Source organism: Cynoglossus semilaevis, chromosome 10 (genome assembly GCF_000523025.1).
Source record: "Cynoglossus semilaevis isolate Cse_v1.0 chromosome 10, Cse_v1.0, whole genome shotgun sequence".
NCBI lineage: Eukaryota > Metazoa > Chordata > Actinopteri > Pleuronectiformes > Cynoglossidae > Cynoglossus > Cynoglossus semilaevis.
The window spans coordinates 3,282,841-3,308,095 of NC_024316.1; the positions used below are offsets into that span (position 1 = coordinate 3,282,841).

Sequence of the window (25,255 nt, forward strand, 5' to 3'; positions counted from 1 at the left end):
ACAAAACAAAGGTCAAGAAGCAACCAACTTGAGATGTCCACTAGGGGGCGTGGAGAACAGATTACTACAAACAGGTATTTTGAACGGTATGAACTTGTTTTTATTGTATGGTCTTGTACAGTTCTGTAAATTGACAGCTGACAAAGTCTATGTTCTTGAATTTGACACGAATCTAAATGAAGTTTTCGCCTAGGCCTCAGCAGATACATTGATGATACCACTGACTACTGTACTGGGATGTGATAGATTTTTGACACACCATTACGTAAAATCGGAGCCACTGTTTCTATGGTTGGAAGAAAGAAAACAACAAAATTATTGAACACTTGGCCATACATACAATTGAGCTCAAACATCTTCCATACACCTTTTTTTAATAAAACACAGCTACCCAGCTAAATATCTTTAGCTAAGATATAAGATTTGTTAGAAACTGTACATAACTGTAATATACATAAAGGCAAACTCTTTGGTACAGATATATACAGTTTGTTTCACTTCTTTTTCCTTTAGTGGGCTTCTTGAAACGTACTGGTCGGATCCTTTAAAACAATATAATTCTGAAGTTTAGGTGTATGAGGAAAAACCAGCCTCCCATGCGAACAAACCATCGTCCTTAACTCAAACTAACCACGCTAATCATCGGGTGAACGGATTTGACGGGGCTAAAGTGGTGAACTATTTATCAACCAGCAGATGTTTCCAAAGGAAAAGCTGTTCTGTCCAGAGAAATGCTGTGAACGTCACTGCAGTCAGTGTATGTGCCGCCCAGTGTACAGGTTCCTAGACCTAAATCAGAAATTACACTATAGATACCATACATATGTAATATGAGATAACAGAAGTTATAAAAAAATGAACACAGCACTAATGAAGCTAAGAGAAAAGAAGTGAAAGCCGGTCCTTTTTTTCTTTTTTTTTCTAGGGACTACGTGACTAATAAAGGCTACATATCCTTGGTTTGTTTGGGGATTTAGTGCAGGAGTGTAACAAACAAGGATGAGTCACTAGCAGTACGACGACAGGTTGCTAAGCTGGATGGACGAACGCAGCACAGCAGTTGGAGCCAACACAACCACAAAGAAATATTATCCACTTGTTTCCTGACATCATCAACACCAGAAAAATAACGTACAAATACAAAGCAAACATACACAGGATTCTCAGCTCAACGGCAAAAAAAAAAAAAAAAAAACATAAGAAAATTCAAAGCAAAATATAAAGAAATAAATATTCATCTGATATGCCCCATCTGGAAAGTGATCTGTTGCAGTCTCTGGAGAGAGGAAGGAAGGAGAGGTGCAAATGTCGGAGTTGTCCACTAGAGGGCGAGCCAAGGGTGGCGCAAGCACTGAGCTGCAGTGGCTCTCTTCTCAGGGACCAGCTCCAGCATGGGGAGCAGGAAGTCTGTGAAGCTCTCTGCCTCCTCCCGGGGCCACTCGTACTTGTCGATCAGTACCTCCAGCAGACCCCACGGCTTCAACTTTGTGATGTGTTTCAGGTCACCTGAAAGCCAAGCACACAGAACTGAGTCGTAGCCCAGGAGTCCTAAACAGAACTGTGTGAACTCAGGAGAAGTAGGAGGAAAAATCAGGAACATTACGACTTGATACAACATCTATTTCCAGAAAAGCTGAAGCACTTTAGTATTTATATTTATTCAATATTATAACTAACAGAGAATTTTATTCCCAGATCTGTTCACTAAGAGGAAATGAGGACAGTCGCTGACGCGGTTTTAAAAAGCAGAATTTTTACCCAATTCGCAGTATAATAGAGTTGACCTTGTCTCAGTTGTCTTTATGATAAGCCTGACCTTTTCATTACCAGACAGGTCTGGACTAAAGGCAGACAAGTCACACACCATCTACAGGACCACACTTTCAGAATTTGGCAAACTTTGACATTGTTCTGCGGAAAACAAATTCAGTAACACGAGTGACGAGATCATACATCTCGGAAAATTTTATCAATGTTCCTGCTCTGGTGATCTTGGGGCAGCCCACAGGACCGAGTTGTTTGTGTTTATTTAATATTACATACATACTTATCTGGAAATAGAGCCTGTAGGTGTTTTACACAGACAGAACCAAAAAGAGCAAATAGGCAAAGACATATCCCATCGATATTTTAAAAAGTATTAAGAAAGATACATCGAAGGATGAGTTTGTGTTTGTTGTAGACATTAATTATTTGGTGAAGCCCTTACTGCAGAACAGTTCTGAAGAACTCAACTTTCAGCGTTTGTTGATAATAATATATCTATAATTTAATTCTTAAACAGAAAAGTAGAGTGTGCTAAAGGTAAATTCACATTCTTATTACTTGTTTTCAACACTATGCAGTGCATAGTTTAATATAAATTTAATATAAATCTTTAGCAGTTTCATTTCATTATCTGTCATTTTTAAAAGCTCACCACAGAGCTTCATTTGAAAGGTTTCTAAAGTGCATTTAATTTAAGCAGACATGTCATGACTGACTTAAAGGGCACACACCTGATCGTGAGGACTTACAAACTCTACTCCTGACCCTGACGCTTCTTGTGTTACCTTTCTTGGTGAAAAAATCCTTGGAATATTTGCCAGTCACTATGAGTTTGCGTGGGACAGTCCCCAGCAGCTCAATGATCAGCGCTATATGGTCTACAGGGCAGGAGGTGGCAAAAGAAGAGGGGAAAGAACAAACAACAACAAAGAGCAGAGTCAGACGGGGTCACAGTCACGGGCCCGCTGTGGGTGTGTGGGAGTGGGCAGGAGTCGTTTCAGGTGGTCAGCACAGACACACTGCACCACTGCACACGCTGTGGTGCAGAGATTAAAAGTTCATGTTTAGATTAAGGCTTCTGGACAAAATCTGGAAGACTGCTGTTGTCTGAAGGACCCACAGATGACGTGCTGACAGACACCTTTAACCTCCTTCCCGCCCTCCGCCACGGCTCCCACAGCAGGCCACAGACAGAGGAGTGGCATACCTCTGTTGGTGAAGTATTCCTCTGAGTATTTCCCACTCAGAGCATAGTGACGAGGGATTTTACCGAGCAGCTCTATCATGAGAGCGAGATGGTCTGGAAATGAGGCACATCAGAGGAGAGAGGGGAGATGAAAGGCAGTAAGGGGAAACAGTTTTGGAGGGAGGGGAGGAAAAGGCAAATGAGAGGGGAGAGGACAGGGATGATAAACAGCCAGTGGAACAATAGATTAGGAGAAATGAATGATGATGTCGATGAAGAACGACACGGACCGTGATCGCTAACATTTCAATAAATAAAAAAAGCATTTAACACATGAGTAACTTCAACACAACAAATGAACCAGAGCTAAAACAGGACCCTGAGCAAAGCCAGCAGCGCCGTGTGCAAAAAAACACGTACATCAGATGTTTGAACCAGATTAGACAGCCTGAAAACAGAGGAAGACTTCTGCATACGTGCCGTAGGTGAACACTGATTAACAGCAGACTAAATCATGCCATTGATCCCTGCAAATCGGAGCGACATGCTGCCGGAGAACTGAAGAAGGCAGAAAGCCAACAGCAGTTACATAAAGAAGATATGACGATGAGAACAAGGAAGCATGGAGGGTGAGCCAGGGGAGGGTGAAGAAAAAGAGAGATGAGAAAGTGAAAAGATGGCCTCATCTCCAGTGCGGCAGGAAATGTGTGGTTGGAGGTGTTAGAGAGGACATAAACACAGGAATATCTGTTCTCAGAATAACAGGATTCACATCTTTCTACACGTGAGACATTCTACATCTACAGCAGTTACAGCAGAAACAAAAATCCTATCAATATAAAAACAATACAGGTGAATCAATTCACCTGTAGACATACTGTATGAATAGCGATACATTATACAAAAAAAAAAACCAAAACATTTTTAGCTTTTTAAAGTAGCAGTAAAAACATGTTAGCTCTAAACAATGACCCAGCCCACCATCCAGTGACAGACATCTATGTTAATGTCAAATTATACATGAAACAAACTAAACTGGACCAAAGAAAATCCCAACAATACCTTCATCCCTGGAATAATCTTCTCCAGAATGTGGTTCAAACAAATAGTCCCCAGTGGCGAGCTCAAAGGCCTAGGAGACAATACCATCAACATGAGAAAAGACAATGGATGATGGGAAAACATGCCCCCACCACCCCACCCCTCCTCCACTTGATGCACTCCCGTAATGAGGTCTACTGAGATCCAGCAGATATAATGGATTATAGCCATCTGATTGTTTGTTTGCAGCATCTCACCATGCAGGCTGTGCTCCATATATCAGCCGGCGTGTTGTACCCGGCACCGATGAGAACCTCCAAGGATCGGTACTGCCGGGTCTGGATGTCTTCTGTGAAGTGTTTGTGCTGCGTAGGAGAACCAGAAAAAAAAAAAAAAAAAAAACATCAACAAATGTTTAAAATACTGAATGTGAAGATATCAGAAGCTTACAGAGGCCCAAGACCACGTCTTAAATCCAGGCTCATGGGCCAGATGTAGCCCACCACATTATCTTATGTGGCCCACTGGGGCACCATGGTTGTCTTGAAATCAACATCTAGATTATAGTCCATACTAATGGCTTGTGAGTGGGTAAAATGCAGTGGTCTCTGTTTGCACATATACAGGGCTATTAATTCAACAGTTCTTATTTATTCATTTCCAATTCTAATTACATTTACGTACAGTACGATTACCATAAACTACCTGTCCCATAATGCATCCTGGCTAAGCAATTGTACATAGCACACAAATATTTCCAGGATTTTTGTTATTGTGACAAATTGTGAGAAACTCCTGAAGAACACTAAGGAAATGTAATGATTTCTGTGGTTCTACGAGTGTCAATGACATTATAAATGGGGTAATAAACAGTCATTTATATAAAAATACTGTAGATCTGGTTGTGACTGTACTGGAAGTACTCACCACCCAGCAGGCATTTCCCAGGTCTGCAATCTTGACCTTAATGTTGTCTGAATTAAGTGGATCAAGCGGATTAACCAGCAGCTCTCCTGCTGTTTGTTTGCCTGTAAGTGATAAGACACAGAAACACAAGGATGAACTGGAATCTAATTTAAAACATTCAGGTTTACAGTTGACATATAAAAAACAAACACTAGAACTGTCGGACTGACCGTCCCGCATGCCGTCCTCGGTTCTGTACTGATAGCTCTGCTCGTCCTCTCCCTCCTCCTGCAGAATGGTTTGCATGGTTTCCAGCTCTTCCTCCTCAAGACCAGGAGGAAGGCTCATTTCAGCAGCGTCACTGCTGTTCGCGCCCCGGCCTTCGATCTCAGTGTCCAGCTCATCCAGAACAGTAGAAACCACACCGTTGCAGATGAAGTGGACGGGGGATTCGGCGTCCTCCTGTACCTCACACTTGTCAGTGGGGTCTGCATTGCCATTGTGATGGTCCTCGTCCCTCCGCTGTGACCGAGTCTGCAGCTCATCCACGTAACCATTACAGTTCAACTCCGTCCGTCCGTCTGGTCCCATCATCATCATCAGGTCAGTGTGGTCTTTGCTCTCTGACAACATAGAGATACAACTGGTGAGGATTTATTTAGGTGCAGATTCTGAGCACTTCTTTATTCTGGTGATTTGTGTTTCCTACCGTCTGTTTCGTGCATTTGTCCTGCATCTCCAGCGTGTCCCATCTCCTGCAGGGAGACCTGTCTTAGAGGAGCACACGCTCGCCCCTTTGGGGACTGCAGAACATCGTCTTCCTCATCTTCGTCTTCTCGTGTCTCTGTGGGCTTTTCCATTTTCTCTAAGTCCATTATGCACTTTTCTAACAGTTCTGCCTGGCGTTTCTGCTTCTTTTTTAACTTTTTCTTTTTGTTTTTAGACATTTTTACTGTCTGTCAGAGATGGAACACAAGGAAAAACGTGTCATCCACAGCCAATAGGAGACTGCTGCCTCAGGAAATATTTAAATAATAAAAAGCAACATACCTGTTTGGGTACAGGTGCTGTGCTTACTGGAAGGAGAAAATCACATTAGTACAAACAAATTGAATCTGTGCTGTGGGGAGAAAAATGCTGTGCGTGTTTTAGTGTTTCCATGTCTCGTACTTGCAGAACCAGAGGGGGGCGGAGCTCCAGCCTTCTGCCACTCTGTGGCCTCTGCTGCCAGTCTACGGACGTATGGCTCATCCACACTCATCAGGATGTTCTCTGGCTTGATGTCTGTGTGGATGATTTGACACTTTGTGTGCAGGTAGTCCAGACCTTGAAGTACCTGGCAGGTAAAACACAAGGACAGTCCTTAATAGGTCACAGGAGTTGAGAGTACATTTGAATATAAAAAATATATAAAATATATAAAAGTTAAAGAGTCAAAAGTAGAGGCCAACAACTTCAAACATTTAAAGGTAAGATCAGTAAAAAGCTCTGATAATGTGTGACAGAGAATCTGAAGTCTTTTAGAAATAAGTTCAATGTTAGACATCTTGTTTACATCAGCTCTGAATGTCTAGTTGTCTAGTTACTTGGTAACTAGACAAAGCAGTGACTTAAACCTCCGTCATGTGTTTTGCCTGGAGAAGGTGTGGCACCGGGAGCATCATGTTACCTGTCTTATGATGCTCTTCACACATGCCAGTGGCAGCCCTTGGTAATTGGACTTTATAATCCACTTCAGTAAGTGATGGCCCAGCACCTCGAACACCATGCAGACATCTGAAGATCACAGCGGTCAAGGAAAACGAGAGCAAATAAAAAACCCTTCAGGCTCCACGACTGACTTTGTGTGGAGGCCCAGTGTTTTCATCTACACAAGGAGCGGTATTATTTAAACGCAAAAGAAGGGACAACATGTGACCAGACAATACCGTGTTCCTGAACAGTGTCATATTACACCAACAACAATCCCAGTGGCATTAGAGGGCTCTTAGACAGACAAAAGGTTCAGGGCTGACACACGGTTCAGTCCAGTCAAACAGCTAACACCAGCAGTTTACTATGTTATTTATGTAATGCATTTAACTAATCTAAGAAGAAAAACAGGTGAAACTATTTTGAACTGTTTATGTCTTTCTAGTAAAATCGTCAGTGTACTAAAACAGAACACAGTTTCATCATCAGGCTGTGAAGGATACGAGTCCCGTTGACTCCAGAGATCTTGAAGTCATCCAGCAGCTGTACCACCATCTCCCGATTAGGATCGCCAGGGTCTGAGTTCCTGACCTGTGCATAAAACAAACACATTCAAAGCCAAATTTTACTACTATCACAATAAAATATGTATGTATGTTTATTATAAAACTAAATCACTATTTTTTAGCTTTTTTCCTCTTTTGCCCTGTACACCAAGCCCTTTACCTTGTCAGCTAATATTCTTATTTCTCTCATCATGACCAGACAACACATTTGGAGACTTGTTCAGCCCAAGGTTTCGATCACCTAAAATAAATTGTATTTCTCTCCCCTGACGTACGCACCTGCTCAGTGTGTGAGCAGAGTTCTCTAGCATAATATAATGTAATGTAATGAAACATAATACATTATGATTCCGGCCGAGGCAAAATGTGTTCCATAAAATTGTTGTAGCCAAATTGATTTTTTTATGTTTGTGTGCCACTCTCCTTCCCCGTCTTTAAGCTGTTAAGACTCTAAGGTGACTTTCCTACAGACACACACACACAAGGCAAATGCAGCAAAATTAACCATTCATCTATTACCCCATGCAAAATGTGCCCTATGTTGAGGCTCTAATGTAATCTAAAATTAGCTGGGAAACCTATGGTAGAGCCTAAATGACAAATGGTCTTTCTATGCATCTAAATTGCTCGAAGGCTAAATTGCTCGAAGGCTCCAGACAGTACTGTACTGCATGTACAGAACCACAGAACACACACATGAATACATGGTCTTGTGATTTTGTGCCATGTGCTTTTAATAACTAAAAACGGTGTGTCTGCACTGAAGGCGTTAATACATGGTCATGGTCAAGAACAACTGTTCTTTGAGGACACAGTTCCACCGACTCACAGAACTCAGGAGTTTGATCTCGTCCACCGCTGTCTCTGTGTAATGCTCGGCGCTCTTCACCACCTTCATTGCCACAAACCTCTTCACCCTGCAGCCACAACAACAACACACACACATGTGTCAAAACAGTCTCAGAAAGACACTGATTTGTCTGGTATCCAGTGTCAGGCCTCAAAACACAACAGTGTATGCAACATATGCAGTGAAGATTTTTGTCCATACTGAATGTCCCAGGCCAGCCACACAGTGGAGAAGTGTCCCCAGCCCAGTTTCCGGATAACATGGTACTTCCCGTTGTAAAGGTCTCCTACTTTCACATGGTGGTAGCCGCCTAAGGGAGAACAAGAAGGTTGGTTTATTATGATTAGAAATGTATGCTTTTGGTTTTTTTGTGATCATAGAACAGTAATTTGGCCCACAGTGATGATGGGTAAGACGATTCACCTTTGCAGTAGTCATTAGGATCTTCCTGCTCCTCATCATCAGAGCCAAGGATCTCTTCTTGTTCCTCTGCTTCCTGAGGTGAAGCTTCCTGCTGGGGCTGTTTTCTGGTTCGGGGGTTGGTTGGCTGTCTGAAATACAGACAAACCCAGCATTTAATGTGTTGCTATAAACACCGACCCTGACATTTGCAGTATATCCGACTCATTACGTTTCTTTAAATTACAGAAATGCATTTCCTTTTTGGGAAAGTTCACCCAAAGGCCACAGACACACTGCACCAATCACAAGATAATTAACAGTATAAACGGCTCAACTACTGAACACAACTTTAAATTACATGACAAATACAGCAGCTGATAAACAGAGACTATGCAGAGAGTGAATGTATCTGGGGCTATCTGGGTGCTGTAGGTTGTATGACCTTTTCAACAGCATAAAAAAAGACATCAAGCAGGATATTGCAGATTGATTGATTGTACTTTTTCTAAATCTCATCATTTATCCAAATATTTGGGTCATTCTGGTTAATTATGCTCCGACAGCATGTGTAAAAGTGACACTGGTGATCAGGAGAGGCTGCGAGGAGGGTCTCTCTCTTTCAAAAAAGACAATGCAGTGTAATTTAGGCTGTGGAAAAGCTTTGTGATTCTCATCTGATAGAGAACAACTGTGGTTTGATAATGATAAGGAAAAAATGTACGTGTATAATTAGAGCCATGATAAAGACTCATAAGAGACGCATAAAAAGCATTGGTAGTTTGGATGAACTTACAGTAGGAGAAGTGCAGTCTACAAATCTGTCACATCATTTTAATCTGCAGAGCAAGTTGGGTCAAATTTCTTTAAATACACTGGTATTCCACTGTAAATCCCCAAGAGGATCAAAGAGTTACATTTGGCTAAGTAATTATTATGTTAGTTGTAGTAATAGTTTGGATTTTTCCATGAAGTACAAGGACTGAAACTCTGTTTGTTCTCAAAGTTTACTGGACCTTAGCAACAGTAACTAAGGGGACTGGACATGAACGGCTAATTTTCCCTTTGAGTGACTCTAAAACATGATGACCCCCTCTGCAGCCAGAGTTTTCTTTGTCCATCTTTTTATAGTTGGGACAGAGTGGACCAAGATGTTCAGTAGTAAATCAACAACTTGAAAGCTCAGTATTTGTCCACTGCCAAATTAACACCTGAGCCAACGGAGACAGATTAAATTCTAATCTGTCCCAGTATGGAATATAATTCCTACAATAGGAGTGGGTCCACTAGCACTGACTCGTTGTAAATTAACAATATTTGCTTGATCTTTCAATAATTTAAAAAAAGCAAAACTACAACAGGTAAATTCATTTTTGCACCAATTCAATGACATTAAAAACAACAATAAAAAAAAAAAAAGAGTATTTAAGATGACAGTTATATCATCTCTGCTCGCCGTTGCTGATGCTTTTTTACAGAAAGACTAAATAATTGGGATATGTAGTGTCCTAATGGTCTGATTCTCCCAAAAGTTGGCTCAGTGCAACCCCAGCACTCTCTAAAATTAAGATGACTTTTATGCTCCGTCTTCAGCCAGTTCACTCCAGGATATATGACTGCTCTTCTATATACACACTCACGTGTGTGCTTGGTATGCAAGGATGACTGTGGCATGCAAGGGGACTATTTCTAGTGCATCTGACTTCATGGGCAAAAGATTCTTATGTCTATTGATCATACATGTTTGAGCCACACTCAAAAGATCAAGATTTATTATGTTTTTAGATTTAAAGAGAAATCTTGCTTTGGTGAACTGATGTAGGCTTCTTTATTCTACTGTGGTAAATATAGCACGAGAGCTGTTATGTAACACTCCAGAGGAGGGCACTGATGGAATAATTAGTAGACTCTTAAATGCACCAAAATCCAAATGTTACATTCATTGCATGTAGTCACCCAGGGACTATAGTCATGGTATGATACAGCATTTTTTGGGGGGGGCTTTTGAAGGGGGCTAAAGGGGGCCTCTCTACATCTCCCTTTAGCATTCTTCTGAATTATACCAGCTGATTTTATCTCCTATTTGAGAACAGGAGACACTTTATCTTTTAGGAAGCTTATCTTCTACCTTTTTTCCAATATATTCTCTATATGGCATATAATTCTCACAGCTCTTTTTATTAATCTTGCATCCTTCAGTTCTATACCACACCTTCACATACACACCGCCTCTGTGGCCTGCTGGTTCTTCATCCAGTCTACCCTTATACTTCCATTCCGAACACCTTCAGCTTATTTACAACACTATACACAGTCTACTTAGCATATCTGGTCTATAACCTTTACACACATGATTTAAAGCTGCACTTTTTAAATTAATTTGAGTGGGTTCATGATATTATATGAATTAACCAGTAGAAACAAGGTGTTGTTGCAAGGTGCAATTGTTGTGCCTTTATGTTTGAAAGAAAAACTTGAAATGAGAAATTTAATGGAATTGTGCAGGTTTATGTGCTGCATTCAAACCCAACTTAACCTTCTACATGTTTTACTGTATTACACTTGGCCTGACTGAGACCAAAGAAGGCTCGTGGAACAAATATTAGACTTTTTAAACCAACAACGGTCAGTGTGCAGACAATGGCCTGACATCAGCTTCATGTGTTCAGGCAATATTTGCTTACAACTTGCTTGTGGTTGTGAACACTGTTGACACATACACCTTAAAATGTATTTTGTCACTAATGTAATGTAAATGTAAACCTATTCATCAGCAATCACACATTGAAGACAGACCTATTTATGACATTTTACTTCAATGGGCTCCAGTTGAAGCTGTGAAAATACTATTCAGCCCATATAAGCTGTATAAGCAGCTCTGTAAATGGCACACACTGCAGCTTATGTGTCAGGGTCGTTAACAGCGGACAAAACGCATGGCAGTGAAACAAACAGGTTCAGAAAGGGTAGACGCTTACTTTTTGTTGGTCTTCTTCGCTTTCGCCCTCTTTTTTCTTGCCTGGAGTGCCAAAACTGTCAGGAGGACAAAGCAGTGGCATGTTAATTAAGCCATTATTTACAGCTGCTGTTAATTCAAAAGCTCCAAACCATGACAGATGAAAAAAGACAACACGAGATTCAGGATAGAGACTCGTGTCGACTGGATGTTGTATTAGCGGATGTCAGCATCCTAAATCAAACCTGCGGTGCATCTGTCACCCACAAACATACTGGAGACCCTGTCATGCCCTGCTATATGAAGCTACTATACACAGACATTCTGTAGGTAGAACCTCTCACCTCACCACTGTAACATTCGTTTTGCATGCACTGGTGGACAGTATATTTATACGACAGCAGTCGGTGAACGGTGCCTGCTTTGTAGCGTGTGAATACATCAGAAAGGGCTAGAAAGTCGAGCGCAGCGCTCTCTGCTAATCCCGACATGTCCCATTGAAGCTAACGCTAGCGGCTGTGTAGCTAACGCTGATCGCCTGAGCTCAATAGTGCGTGACAGACTCCTTCACTTAAAACTAAAAATATGAACGAACATAGTTCGGTTTAACGTCACAGCACTGCCCCAAGCTTCCATGTCGACACTACGGCTAACGTCGCTAAGACATGATGTGCAGACAGTCCGTGGGAAGACTTACCTTTCCTCTCCATGTTGGCTTGAGTTTAGCGGTTAGCTAAAGCACCACTGATAGAATATTCCACGCCTGCGCACTGTACCTGAGTGTGTGTGCGTGTCTGTGTATGTGTATGCGTGGGGGAAGAAGTCTCCACCTGGGCATCGTTACGTCATCAACAGCAGATCTCTTTCATGTATAGTGGATAACACATGACCTCACAGAACAGTCACTGTTTAAAACAGATGTCTGCCTAAATGTCGTCATGTCATGAGCTAGTGTTTACGTTATGTTTAATGCGTAGCCCTAAGACTTATAGTAAGCTATTATATTATTATTATAATATTAGCAACAATATAAGGGAATGTAAATCATTTAATTTTCTTGTATGCTAAAATATTTCTTGTAGAATAATGCTTGACAAATTAGATGAAAAATGCATGACTAAATTAATCTAATTTGCATAAATGAATAATTAAATCATTTATACTGAAGATGCAGTGTTTAGCAGGTGTTAGCTGGTGTTTAACATTCCAGTCCAACAATGCAGGAGAACGTATATCCAAACGTTTTTGTAAATGTAAAATGTATGTCGCTAACTGATAGACCCAGTTCTTTCAAATGACAAAAAGTGCAGAATAAAATGTATATTATGGCATCAATCTTAAAACACATAAACAAATGTAGAATGTGTCCATGTGGTTTAATGAATTCATGAGTATTCACACTTCTAATAAAAGCTGTACCTAAATGGGGAAGTGAAACATGGGTAAGAGGCAATAAACATACTAGTAAGCTCTTAAAAATATGACTTTATTTTGTTTAACAAATGCACATAGTAATTAATCTGCTGACTCAAAAATCGATTGAGGAAGCTTAAGATTGTTGCTTATAAATACCACCTCCACAAAGTATAAATAAATGTATAATCCCTCATTTACACACTTAAAAGTATTTTATCTCATGTTTCAGCATCACACTTTTCAAATTCTGTAAACCAACAACACGCAATCGCAGATGTTTTCGACATGTTAAATGTGATTGTTTCCTGACAGAAATACAACAAATCCAGTTATAAAATGTGTGGCACACATATTTACACATTTCTGAGTAGCACATTCACCCATAAATATTAATATTCCTTTTTAGGAGCCACATTGAAAAGCATTGTCCTACGGAGGAGGCTCAGATTATGTGTTGCCAAAATGTCTCGGAGGGCATTCAAACTAATTGAAGTGTGAAATTCAAGTGATAACCATAAAAAGACAGCAGAAGCACATTCAAAAAGGTGACAAACATCTAAAAAGTTAAAAACTGTAAAATCTACTGCCACACATAGACATAAAACACTGAAGTTGTCTCTTCAAATAAATACTGGAAGGACCATGGAGAAAACAGACGCACAGATGAACATTATCGTTATCAAAACAACCTGTGAACCTGTGCCTTATGTGACAGATTCTCCTTACATATACATGTATATATACATATGTATGTATATGTACATATACATACATATATACCTATGTGTATGAGCATATGTCTTGATTGAAAAGCCATAATAAAAGAACATTCATAAGTTACTCAATAGTAATTTAAATGACAAATAACAGCTATAGGTGGTTACAGCATTTTAGAGTCACAGTGATGAGTCATCAAAGTCTAAATTTTACTTTAAAATGTGTGAGGCAAGATTTTTTTCTTTCTCTCCACAAATGGCAGCAAGTAACATTGCCCAACACCAGACATTAGTGGTTTACAAATGCTCAAGCTCTTGTTCCCCTTGTGCTGCTATTGATCCCTCAGAGAATAATCTGAAGAACGATCTCTCAGACCATAGAGATTATTTGAATAATACAAGTGTCCTTGCCACTAACATACATGTGTGAGATCCTGTGGTGGCACGTCTTTATTACTCCATGTCATCCTCGTCGAAGACGGTTGATTAGAAACTGCAAACTTCCTCGTAGGTTAATCCTGGGAGACATAAAATCATTTGAACTTTTTTCGTTTGTACTCACAGAATCACTGTCATAATTCTCTTGCAATGTTGAATCATTTCAACCACATACGTTTCCACTCATCTATTTCCAGTTCACGGCTCTCGAAACTCTGGTCATAAGGCTCAGCCTCAGGCTCATCATCGGGGTCGTGGTACTGAGCAAAGTAGGGATGTGCCAGGGCCTCGGCTGCGGTTATTCTCTTGTCAGTGTCCAGAACCAACATTTTCTCCAGCAGGTCCACAGCTTTAAAACACATTCAAACAACTGAATCTCAAAGGAGAATATCTGTATATATTTCAGCATAAACAGTAACTGTATGGCTATGAATAAGTAAGAGGACATGAGATTTGAGCAGCAGCAGGTGGTAATTACAGAACCTACTGTAAAAAGTAGTTTATATCACAACTGGCTTAAAACATGCTCAAAATAATGTTTCAAGTAAAATGCAACATGGCCTGTCACCACTGCTAAAACAATATTAGACATAACAGAAACAGTATGTGACAATGCCAGGTTTCTGTTAAATAAATACAGAGTTTTCCTTTTTCATGTCACGTTTCATGTTGCATTACATTTGGAATTATATTTATATTTTAGGACATTTAGGGTCAAAGAAATGTTCCTCCAACTCATCCTCGGTGGAGTTAGTTCTAAAGAGCTGTATATAGCAGACATTTGACATCTTAAAGTCCATGAAAGAACGTATCCGGTAATGCAGCAGAACAGAGTGCTACCGTCTGTCAGTCAGACCTCTGTTGTTACCTTGTGGGTTGGCACCAATGAAAACATGAGCAAAGTTCCTCTTGGGCATGTTTGGCAACGAGCTGACATAGTTTCTAGCCTGGGAAAAAAAAAAGTGAACCAATGTCAGGTTCAACCAGCAGCAACACGCTGTTCACGTTCAACACTGTCTGTTTCCAACAACAATACTAAATATACCATTGAATCTAGCATCAAATTATAAATGTTGACATTTAACACTAGTAACACTAGTAACAAGTGGTTAACATTGTAAATGTAATGATACATTTAGCTTCAACTAAACAACTTTAGGCTTAACGTCACTTTGAATGGAGTTTCTCCTGCAGCTTAGTCTTTGTTAAGGTATTTTTTTAATGTATTTTTTCTAACCTGTTATCTTGAATTGTTTTTAAAATTTCGATTTTCTGAAGTGACACTTAAGCAGCTAGTGCATAATTATTGATGATGAAAGTCAAAGATAACATAAAAAGTAAGATGTGCTGAAAAGCTATAACAAAACATGGTGCAGTCAAGCTCTCGCGCTGCTCTGGGAAAATGTGCTGTAGCTCTTTCTTAAGTGAACTTTTTATGTTGTGATTTTCAGCAGACTCTTCAGCCCTGAGGAAACATCTTTTTTCTTTTCTTTTTTTTATAACGGAATTACACAAAACCACACTGAAGGTTGCAAGAACTGCACAACAGAAAAAGGACACACTGTGAGCTCTGTTAGCATCAGGAAGTTCAGCAGTTGTGCAAGCTGCAGTGTGAAATAACAAGCTGAGACACTTTGCCACCACCCAGGTGAAAGGGAAAGCAAAAGAGATGCATACGAAATCCACCTCAGATTTAAGCTGCCTGTGGCTACAGTAACAACCACATGCATCAAGGCCTGGCAGAGATCACAATAATCACTATGGAAAACAAATTTAAAAAAGGAAAGTAAACCATGCTCTTGTCTTTAAACTCTGTTTGACTAAAGAACAAACTTCCAGAAAATATTGTTCACCTAATATTAGTTCACCTAATACAACTGTAAATACACTAAATATTAACTATTCATTTGCTTTACTGCTTGTCCTAAGTTTACCAAGCTACGGACGTTAGAATTAAGCCACCGCTCATTTGATTACTACAACATTTGTGTTACTTTTGGGTGTCTGTGCTAAAGCTGCCGACATCATTACAGTGCAATGACAGCAAAGGTCATCCTACTCAGGTCTTCATTCGTTTCACTGAAGAACTTTTTTCAAACTAACAAACGATTCTCTGAGTTAGTCGTGCACTGATTTTCAACCAAAATCTCTGAATAATTCGCCTTTTACATCCAAACTGTAATCAGTTCAATAAATATATATAAAACGTACGAACTTTCCAGTTTATACTTTCTGTTTCCAAAGATTTTTGAAGAGCGTTGCGGGGACTATTTCTGAACATACTTCTTCTGAATATTAGATTTTATTTCCAAAAAAGTGCAGAAATTTAACTACTACTAATTAGACGGTTCAACTGAAGAACCCGCTCACCTCTTGGCTGGGCATCCTGCTTATTAGAGAGTCTGGGGGTGTTCCTGTCAGACGCATTATCTGCTGTAGTTGGTTTATATCTATGATGTGTGTTAAGGAGAGCATGGCGACAGAGCAGAGATGGTTATGAAGCTGTATCTGAGCTTAATCCTAGTGTCAAACTCAAAACGCAGTAATGACTGTGGCCAAAAAGTCTGGGGAAAGAACCGACGTTTAAAAGGCAAGAAACAATAGTTGGGCATAGATTTTCCAGGCCGTCATTTGCACTCAATCACCTGTGTGACACTGATGTCACAGCAGGCCTCAATTTATTCACTCTGCTTGAGAAGCGAAGAGCAAGCCTCAAATTTAAAAAGCCGAAGGATAGGGGGGAAAAAAACATGCTGACGAAAAGCAGAAGCAGTGAATCACACCGTTGCAGAGAAGAAGGTTTGGAGCAGAGGACTGGTTAAAAGGGAAACAAAGAACATTTGCATCATTCTGGAAACTCACAGACTCTGAAGAGATTTTCATCAACAGCTCGGGCCCTGGTGTTCCAACGTACTTCATGATTAGATTCAACTGATCAATCTCTACAAACAAATGGTAAAGGAAGACCAAAAATGTCTGGGGGAGGAAGGGGAGTATGTACTGACCTTCTTCAAAAAAAACTTGAATCACTTCAATGATTCACAAGCAGTATAGAAACTTTTAGGACGGACAAATTTACACTGACAGGCCAGCTTCACCTACAGTACTGCTGTTAGTCTGACAAAACAGACGCAGGAAGAGGAAATAGGCAGAGGTTAAGACGACTGTGAGCACAGACACTGTAAACTGTGTCAACAAATGACACATGGACCGGTGCCAACAGTACATGGTGCAGGTGTGACGCAGGAGGAAAATACCAGGACCAGCACGACAGCAGCATAGAGTCGTATGACCAGCCAAAGGGAGGTGTGCCAGCAGGTGTATGTGTGCTGGTACATTTCTTTGTGAGGCAGAGTCAGGTTAGAAGACAAAAGCTGTTTCTCTCTAATAGGCGGACACAAACAGAAAGAAAACACATCAGCTTCTTTAACTACGCTGGCATACATCTGTCCAAACACACAGGAGTTATAGTCTTATGTACATGGTTAATTTTTCTTTTTTAAAGGATACGGTCAGTGCCAGGAAAAAGAGTTCTTCCAGTGAGGAGTTCTGCCATTATACATCCCACCGACCAAATATCCACTGGAACACAGGGAAGCAGGACACACATAATGGGATTTACTCATTTAAAAAAAAAATAAAAAATTCCAGATGGTGTAATTAACTGATATTAGTTCAGTTAATGTATAGTCACAGAGCTTCTAGAAGCATTGTAACTTTGTTAGTAAAACAATGCGAATATCAAAGCTGTTTGTCTGCTGGGATACAGTACAGTTATCAACAGTTAAGGCCAACATTGGTAGAGTTTTAAAACAAAAACACAGGCATCAGTGAAGTTGTACCTGTCATGTTGTAATGCATCCAGTTCAACACAATCTCCGGTGCTCGATACCAGCGGGTTGCTACGTAACCAGTCATCTCATCGTCAGTGTGTCGCGCCAAACCAAAATCTAAAATCTGAAACAAATAAAAAGGAAAAAAAATTTCAATATTTGCATTTTTTTAAAGAATAAATGTATTTCCCAATGAGGGTTTTTTTTCCACTGACCCTCAGCTCACAGTCTTCATTCACAGCCAGGTTACTAGGTTTTAAATCCTACAATAACAAAGTGAGAAACAAATGTGATTTGTTAGCAACTTAGGTTTAGGTGATGGACACAAGTCTGGGGAATAAAACACTTGGTGACATTCGGCTTCAAGTGAGAGACTAAAAATGACACAAAAATGTTGCTCTTACCCTGTGAATTATGCCAGCTGAGTGAATATACTGTAGAAATAGAAAAAGGACGTGCAGAAGATGACATCATCACTCAACTGTGCTGCACTGCAGACTCAATATTTGTACAGACTCGATGGTTTCTACAACATATACAGTATATAAAACATTATTTAACACTTAAGAATATGTCACTCACCTTTAACCCTCTGAGGATCTGGTATATGAGGAACTGCACATGGTCGTCTGTGAGCTTCTGACATTTAACAATGTTGTTGAGATCTGCCCCCATCAGGTGAGTCACCAGGTACCTGTCAATGATCAGAGATGGTTACTTTGGGCTGAAAAGACATAGATCCAGGTTTTATTACAGTTCACAAAGTCATGGGGTTTAAAAAAAACACATTTGTAGTGGCAGCAAGGTCTGGTGAGAAATGTAAAGTTAAAGATAAGCGGCTGTAAGAAGTCAGTTAATCAGGGCTTAAGTTTAAAAAAAAGAATATATTTGAAGTAAACATGTTTACAACATATTGTTTGTTGCTTAAAATTTACAGGAAACATTATTTTTCCAATATTCTTCAGCATTTCATTGACTAATGGTTCTCAAACTATGGTGTGTGTATCACTGGTGGTATGTGGCCCCCCTCTAGTGGTAAGCTGTGGAAGTCACTTAGTTGTTAAATACAGCTGTTATGTGAAGCACTGTCACAGACCAAAACACTAGAGGAGAAAACGAATCAACAGATGAGTCAACTGATGAATCAGTGATTATTTACAGCTGTACAACACATTTCTATATAAAAAGGAGCAGATTTTAGTGCGAAGAAAACTTCTGACAGAATTTGAAAATGTGGAAGTCAGCAAGAGCAGGATGCACCAGAGGCATTTTAGCAGCCAAAATATGTGCTGCTGCTGCTGGATAAATATACATGCAAACAATTCTCCTCTCCCTTTCTCACAGCACAGCGCAGAGACAGAGATTAGGGCTTTAAAATAGCCTCTGGTACTGCTTGAACTTGTTCTCAGCCGCACTGACAGAGACACTTTCCAAAGTTCACCTGCCTTGAAAAAAGGCGGTATAAATAGTGACCTGTGTTTTCCTCTCGCCTATAGGAACAGGAGCAGCAGTGGAGCTGCGAAGAGCCTCACTGCAGTGATGTGAGTCATGCTGTATTTTTAGACCACAGGGAAACCACGCTTACAGCACCTGCATAACTGAAATGTTTTTCTCGACACTTCATCACATGCAGAACATTGAAGGCAAACAAAAAACATCTCCCTTTTGACAGCTGAGCCATAAACATGCATTCACATGTTCTCTCTGTCAGAGTTACTGAAGGACTGAACACGTCCAGGTGTGTGCATGAAAACACTGCTTCTGTTCTTTTTAAGTTTCCATTTACTAAAGAACAGAGTGTGAGAAGTGACATGTTTGATCTTGAACTACTTCTGGGCAACTACATTATGATACGGAGCAGGGAGGAGGGAAGGGCATCACCATGGTGATGTAACAGTGACATCTCATTTACTGTCAAGTATGTGGGAAGATTAGGGTTTTGTTACTTTGCTGCTCATTACAGACTGAACCCTACACTGCGTTAATTGTGCAGCTCTGTATATTTTATAAATAAAATAGACATAAATACTGTATATACAGCTGCTATTTCAGTTGAGAAATTGTATTCAATTAAATGGGAAAAGTGGTTGAACTTTAACCTTTTTAAAATTCTGTTATTTCCGAACCTTTATAAACTTTGTGGTAATATTTAATTTGTTATGTATTTAATGTTTTTTAATGTAATGCATTTGTATCCATTTCCAAATCCTTAGCTTTAAACTTTCCCTAGACAAAGACTAGGGAGAGACTTTGAAAAAATGTGAACATTCTGCACATTTGCAGTATTCAAAAAATGACTTGCAACTCCCACTGTTCCAAACAAACATGCTCAACATACTGAACTGAAGGTAACATGGCATTTATCTTAGGTACACAGCCACGAAACCTTGAAGTTCCAGGATCCTGATCCACATAATCGCCCAGGGTTTTGAAGCTTTCCTCCCAGACTAATGACATGGAACTGGAGCATAAGAAACACACCGCTGTCATATAAAGTATGAACAGTCTCTGAGAGCAGCACCGCTGTGTACTGTACTAAATTACAAGAAACGACCAGAATGTGAAGGAATATAAAATAAACTGAGAAATGAAGTCCAGCCGCAGGTTCACAGCTGAGACAGGGTCATAAGTCAGGTGTCAACAGGACTTCATCAAAACCTGATTTCAAGACTGGGGAAAAAATCTCTCCTACCTACGAGAAGGGAAGAAGACACCTTGACACCTAGACTCCTTGTTCTTCAGAGAATCACCCTCTGAAGAACAAGGTGTCTAGTTGACACATCTCATTTCTAACGACTTTCAACAAAAGTACTAAACAACAGTTTGCCAAAAGGGCAAACGATGGAGAATGTTTGATAATGTCAGAAACCAGAAAGCATAAATAAAAAGCTGGTGGAGAACGAGAGACGGAGTGAGAGAGAGAGAGAGAGAGCAATAATCACAGCTGACAGTTTCTCTGTGTTCTCTGAGTGTTCACTTTCTCCCTCCTGGCTCACATCCAGGTGCTTTCTCAGCTGCCGAGAAAATAAATGCGGCACTTACAGTAAAAGACATAGTCTGACCCCAGTCCAAAGGGCACAACAATGACAATTTAGGATTAAGGTTTCTATTTTAAAAACACAAACATTGTAAACTTACACATCATTGAATTCCTTTAGAGATGTTGCCGGGGTAAAGACGTCTAAGAGGCTAATAACCTGTGAGACATGACAAAAAAAAAAACAAACATAAGAAACAAGAAGTTGTACTCTGACACATACTGTGAGTTGTTGCATAATGAGACACACCATGTGATTTTAGAATTAATATTTACACAGAACAACAAAATGGACAAACTGCGACTCACATTTTCATGTTTCATGTGCTTGAGCAACCGCAGCTCTCTGTACGTTCTCTTGGCGTGGATGATGGACTGAAATGGCCGCGAGAGCTTCTTTACGGCCACCTTTTCACCACTCTTCATGTCATATGATGAACTGTCAAAAAGCAGAACAAGATTTTGACAATAATCTCAAACATGCATGTTGTGAATCAGGGCATCTCTTACTACTAATAGATCCTAGCCTCCTCAATAACAATAACTATGATATACTCCAAGCTTTCATGTATATTGTTGCCATTGCATGATGAAAACAGTGTCAAATTCTCCAAAGCAAAAAGTAAAACCTGGACCAACAGAGACTTCCAATAAACTTGTAAAAAACCATGTAAACACTTGCATTATGTGTGTCAGTGTGTTCAAAAAAACATCACACTGGCGAGCAGCCATTAATCTGCCCCACACCAGATTATCCTATTGCCCGGCAACAGCACAGCTGGCATGGTTACATTTGCAAAACAAACATCTGTTCACTAAACCAAATGTCACTCTCAAAATATTGTGTCCCAGATAGTATCAGCACAACACTACTTAGGCAACGTACCACCTGTGTGTGCACACTAACCCTCTAACCACAAAGCAGTAATAATGACATTCACATATCACCAAGGTCCTTGAAAGTGAAGCACTGATCAGTGACATGCACTTAACCTCACAGCCAAATACAGATGCCTGAGCTGTACATTTGTATGCTGCTAGGAACATAGTCATACCAAACACAAGTACAGCAGTGATTTCCATTATTGCAGAAACAGTCTGATATTTGATAGTATTTATGAAAGAAAAAAGTTTAGCACATCAAGTGACAAATCATGCCTTAAATAAACCTAGAAAAAAACATCCTCAGGAAAACTCCCTGATGGGATTTTTTTAAAAATATATAAATATATGTTCCATATTTGCCAATACATTAATTAACATTTTCTTTAGCACTTAAACACATCATCGCATCTGGACACTTATTATTGGTATAATTATTGGTTCCTCCCAATGACAAATTTTGTACAGTAATATGGAAGTATATGATATTGAATAAAATATGTATTACATTATTAATAAATAAAAATGCATCAGTTTATAAATTAATTGGATAATTAATTTATAACATAATTAAATAACTGACATGTTTCATGTTAACAGCTATGTAAGATGCTGCTCTGAGATATACATAATACATATACATATATACACACATATACATACATATATACACTGACAGCACTGTCAAACAATTTTAGTGCAGTTGGGTCTCAGTGCTGGATTCCTTAAAGCACAATTTGCGGGTTTGGTTTCCTAGAGGCTGTTGGAATACTAATTGTGGCTAGGCAAGACAAGTGATTCCACATTGTTCAATACTGTTGTGCTATTTTTAGCTGGATTACAGCAAACAATTTTAAAGACTTAAAAGTGCTCATCTGGATTAGGTTTAGTTGAGTTCGAGTTTTAGTTTCCTGAGTTGGTTTCCCCCAGTCACACCATTAGTGGTAACAGCTTAGTATCTGTGCTTTTCAGGTCATATGAACTCAAAGATCCCAGAGTCCAAAACCAATATGGCGACCTTAAATATGAACTGTATGCACTTTCAACACACTGCACTCCTGTCACTTGTAAATCCAGCCTTGTCAGAACCTGCTGTGATTCTGGTGTAAAACATCTTGTTTTGCCACCTTGGCAACTGATCACAACCAACTAAGTGTTTGTCGGACGTGATGTGACTTACTGCCGGCTTCCACAGACCGAAAAAAAGGGAAATGCAACATGAGTGCTAACAACTTGCCTTCAAAACAGGTAGCGCTTGTTGACATTGAGTATGTAGTAAATTACTGAAAAAAACACATTCGTTAAGCAATTAGCCAGAACACATTTTGCTTTCTGCAGAGCTTCACAACTGAGCACATAATACTTACACTTGACAGAATGGTGTTTAAACTTCGATATGCTTGTAATCTGTGCTGACACAGCATGCTGCCTTCATTGAGAAATGTGGGTCAATTTTGTGAGTGCTAATGCACTTTCTTCGGATAATGACTCGTGTATATATATTATAAGGTTAAACATAAAGTGGCTGGGGAGAAATGCATTAGTTCAATGTAAAGTGCACAGATAAGTTGCGATGGTTTTTCGCGACATATTACAACTTTTTCGCCCACAGACGTCGTGTCTGCACCTCGCTGACCTAACAATCAGGAAGAGCTAACAGAGGGGAAGCTAAACTCTCTGTAGCATCTGCAGCACAGGCCTCGCTTCAATGAATGGGAGTTTAGTGCTGTAATGGTTCCACAACCCACGCAAAAAAAAGTTAACAGGAAAACTAACTTACCACACTGAGCCGTAGGCGCCCGAGCCTACCGGGGATAGCTTCTTGTACCGCTCCGGAACTTCCCATATTGCCTTGTTGACCTCCTCTCGATAAAAGACGGGTCTTTCTTTCTGCGACATTCCTGCAGAAGCAGCTGCGGAACAACGATTGCACTTTGTGCGCTGCCCGAGGCGGGTCCTCCGAGCCGGACTTCAACTTTTTCCAAGTTCCGAAAATGGGAGCTAACTAACAGGTTTTTATAAACCTTATAATAGTAGAACGCACTATTGTTGCGCCCGTTAGTAGCTTAACACGACTGCGTGCACGTTTTGTACACTTTCGCTTCTTCTCTCTTCTGCTCGTTTCCAGATTCCTCCGAGATTTCAGCCTGCCTGCGACCGATGCTTGCAGTATGACGTGATGTCTCGCGAGAACAAGTGTCTTGGTTTGGGACAGCAGGTCCTTGCTGCTTTTAAGGACTACTAGGAAAAAACAATGGTTAACGCTTCCCCTATAACATAACTCATATTACAAAAAATATTGGATGAATACTTTATTAAAGTACCAATATTGTAAAATTGACTTGACTGGTTGTAATGGTTTTAGTTAAAAACATTTTTTGTTTTATTTACAAAACCTTTTTAAAATGCAGGATCTTTATGTTATTAAATAAATATATGAATTGTAATTTAACTTTAATTGTAACATCTAAAAATACCGTCTTCTTATTTTTTAAAATATTATTTTATAATAACGTTAATTTCTTTTTAGAACAATAGATTCAGAGTTACTGTTCTGAGATTAAAATCTGAAATCTATGTAAGATTCAATACAAACTGGTGCTGAAGATAAATGTTTATTGTGCACTTGTGGAAAAAACATGTCTTGTTTAATACAAATCCTTGATGCAGTTATTTGTATAGTCCATATGAGAAAAAACATCATCAAATCATTAATAAATGACCACAACTATTGCTAATAAGTAGTCATTTAATGAAATTAAAAACAATGTATAGTTCAACTCGGTGAACCAAATGCCCTCTTCAACATAGTTTTACAAGGAGTTCCTAAAGGCACATTAGATGAAATCTTACCAGTAGAAAAAGTGAAGCAATTATCAAAATGCAACACATGCAAATCACAACGTGACCTTAAAAAACATCAAGCATTCACAATGAAACAAACACAAGAAAATACAAAGACCTTCTAAAGAAAAAAACTTGATGTGAACAAAAACCATAACTCTATCCACAATCTGGGTCATACATGTAGATAACTTTAACATATCCAAAACACATAATATCCCCAATATGGAGACTTTTTATTTGTATATACTATACTGTTTTTCATCAATAGGTTTAAACACCTAACAAATGACCAATAATTAATGAAACTGTCACTTACCAAATAAAATTGCCTTAAACCTGTAACTTGTGTAATAAATATAATGCATCCACACTGATTGATATTCATCTCTGTACTGTGCTCCAAGATTAATGTTTTCTGAACTTCAAGTATTGAGAACCGTTCACTCTGAGTTAATCATCTGAGTCAGAGTCATCTCTCCTGAAGTGGGAAGATGACGACTTCAGGGGAACAGAGTCAAAACCATCCGATGTTCTCTGAAAACACAGACAACATGAGTCGTGAAAGGCAGCATTAAAATGGCGTACATCTAAATTGTTACTGACCTCTCGCGGGAATGTCTTCATTCTTTTAAAAAAGGATTTCCTCGTGAGGTCCATCAGGTCTTCCTCTGCATCGTCTCCCTCCATTATTGCACAGCTGTCTGCAGCAGGCAGTTCAGACTC

The 25,255-nt window shown here is 39.6% G+C and overlaps 3 protein-coding genes across 6 annotated transcripts in view; all 3 read right to left on the reverse strand.

The window, feature by feature from the left end:
• Positions 1-77: 77 nt before the first annotated feature.
• Positions 78-12,216, reverse strand: srpk1a (SRSF protein kinase 1a). Of its 3 annotated transcripts, none has more exons than XM_008318172.3 (16): positions 12,061-12,216; positions 11,386-11,440; positions 8,432-8,559; positions 8,210-8,318; positions 7,988-8,075; positions 7,096-7,183; positions 6,570-6,676; positions 6,071-6,236; positions 5,951-5,976; positions 5,610-5,856; positions 5,131-5,523; positions 4,922-5,022; positions 4,252-4,359; positions 4,016-4,085; positions 2,499-2,645; positions 78-1,506 (listed from the first exon to the last, which is right to left on the reverse strand). In XM_008318172.3, exons 1-16 carry the CDS (start codon positions 12,071-12,073, stop codon positions 1,322-1,324), a joined length of 2,031 nt encoding a protein of 676 aa, XP_008316394.1. In that variant the 5' UTR covers positions 12,074-12,216; the 3' UTR covers positions 78-1,321. The 3 variants fall into 3 exon arrangements, with proteins under 3 accessions (XP_008316394.1, XP_008316396.1, XP_008316395.1); XM_008318174.3 differs by having other exon boundaries at positions 83-1,506; positions 2,553-2,645; XM_008318173.3 differs by lacking the exon at positions 2,499-2,645 and adding an exon at positions 2,975-3,067 and having other exon boundaries at positions 83-1,506; positions 12,061-12,215.
• Positions 12,217-12,830: 614 nt separating this feature from the next.
• On the reverse strand, positions 12,831-23,901 carry mapk14a (mitogen-activated protein kinase 14a). 2 transcript variants are annotated; one of them, XM_008318176.3, is made up of 12 exons: positions 23,466-23,901; positions 21,113-21,242; positions 20,905-20,963; positions 18,349-18,460; positions 18,171-18,200; positions 17,982-18,029; positions 17,776-17,890; positions 17,444-17,515; positions 16,304-16,383; positions 14,802-14,880; positions 14,109-14,282; positions 12,831-14,013 (listed from the first exon to the last, which is right to left on the reverse strand). In XM_008318176.3, the coding sequence occupies exons 1-12, from the start codon at positions 23,582-23,584 to the stop codon at positions 13,982-13,984; spliced, it is 1,050 nt and encodes a 349-aa protein (XP_008316398.1). In that variant the 5' UTR covers positions 23,585-23,901; the 3' UTR covers positions 12,831-13,981. The 2 variants fall into 2 exon arrangements, with proteins under 2 accessions (XP_008316398.1, XP_008316399.1); XM_008318177.3 differs by lacking the exon at positions 16,304-16,383 and adding an exon at positions 16,796-16,875 and having other exon boundaries at positions 23,466-23,896.
• Positions 23,902-24,284: 383 nt separating this feature from the next.
• Positions 24,285-25,255, reverse strand: part of elapor1 (endosome-lysosome associated apoptosis and autophagy regulator 1) — a 9,631-nt gene continuing 8,660 nt past the window's right edge. Inside the window, exons 21-22 of the mRNA XM_025059079.1 lie at positions 25,136-25,255; positions 24,285-25,066 (exon numbers count right to left, since the gene is read on the reverse strand). The exon at positions 25,136-25,255 is cut by the window's right edge and continues 46 nt beyond it. Of these exons, the coding sequence (XP_024914847.1) occupies positions 24,983-25,066; positions 25,136-25,255 (204 nt within the window). The 3' untranslated portion in view covers positions 24,285-24,982. The remainder of the gene's footprint in view (positions 25,067-25,135) is intronic.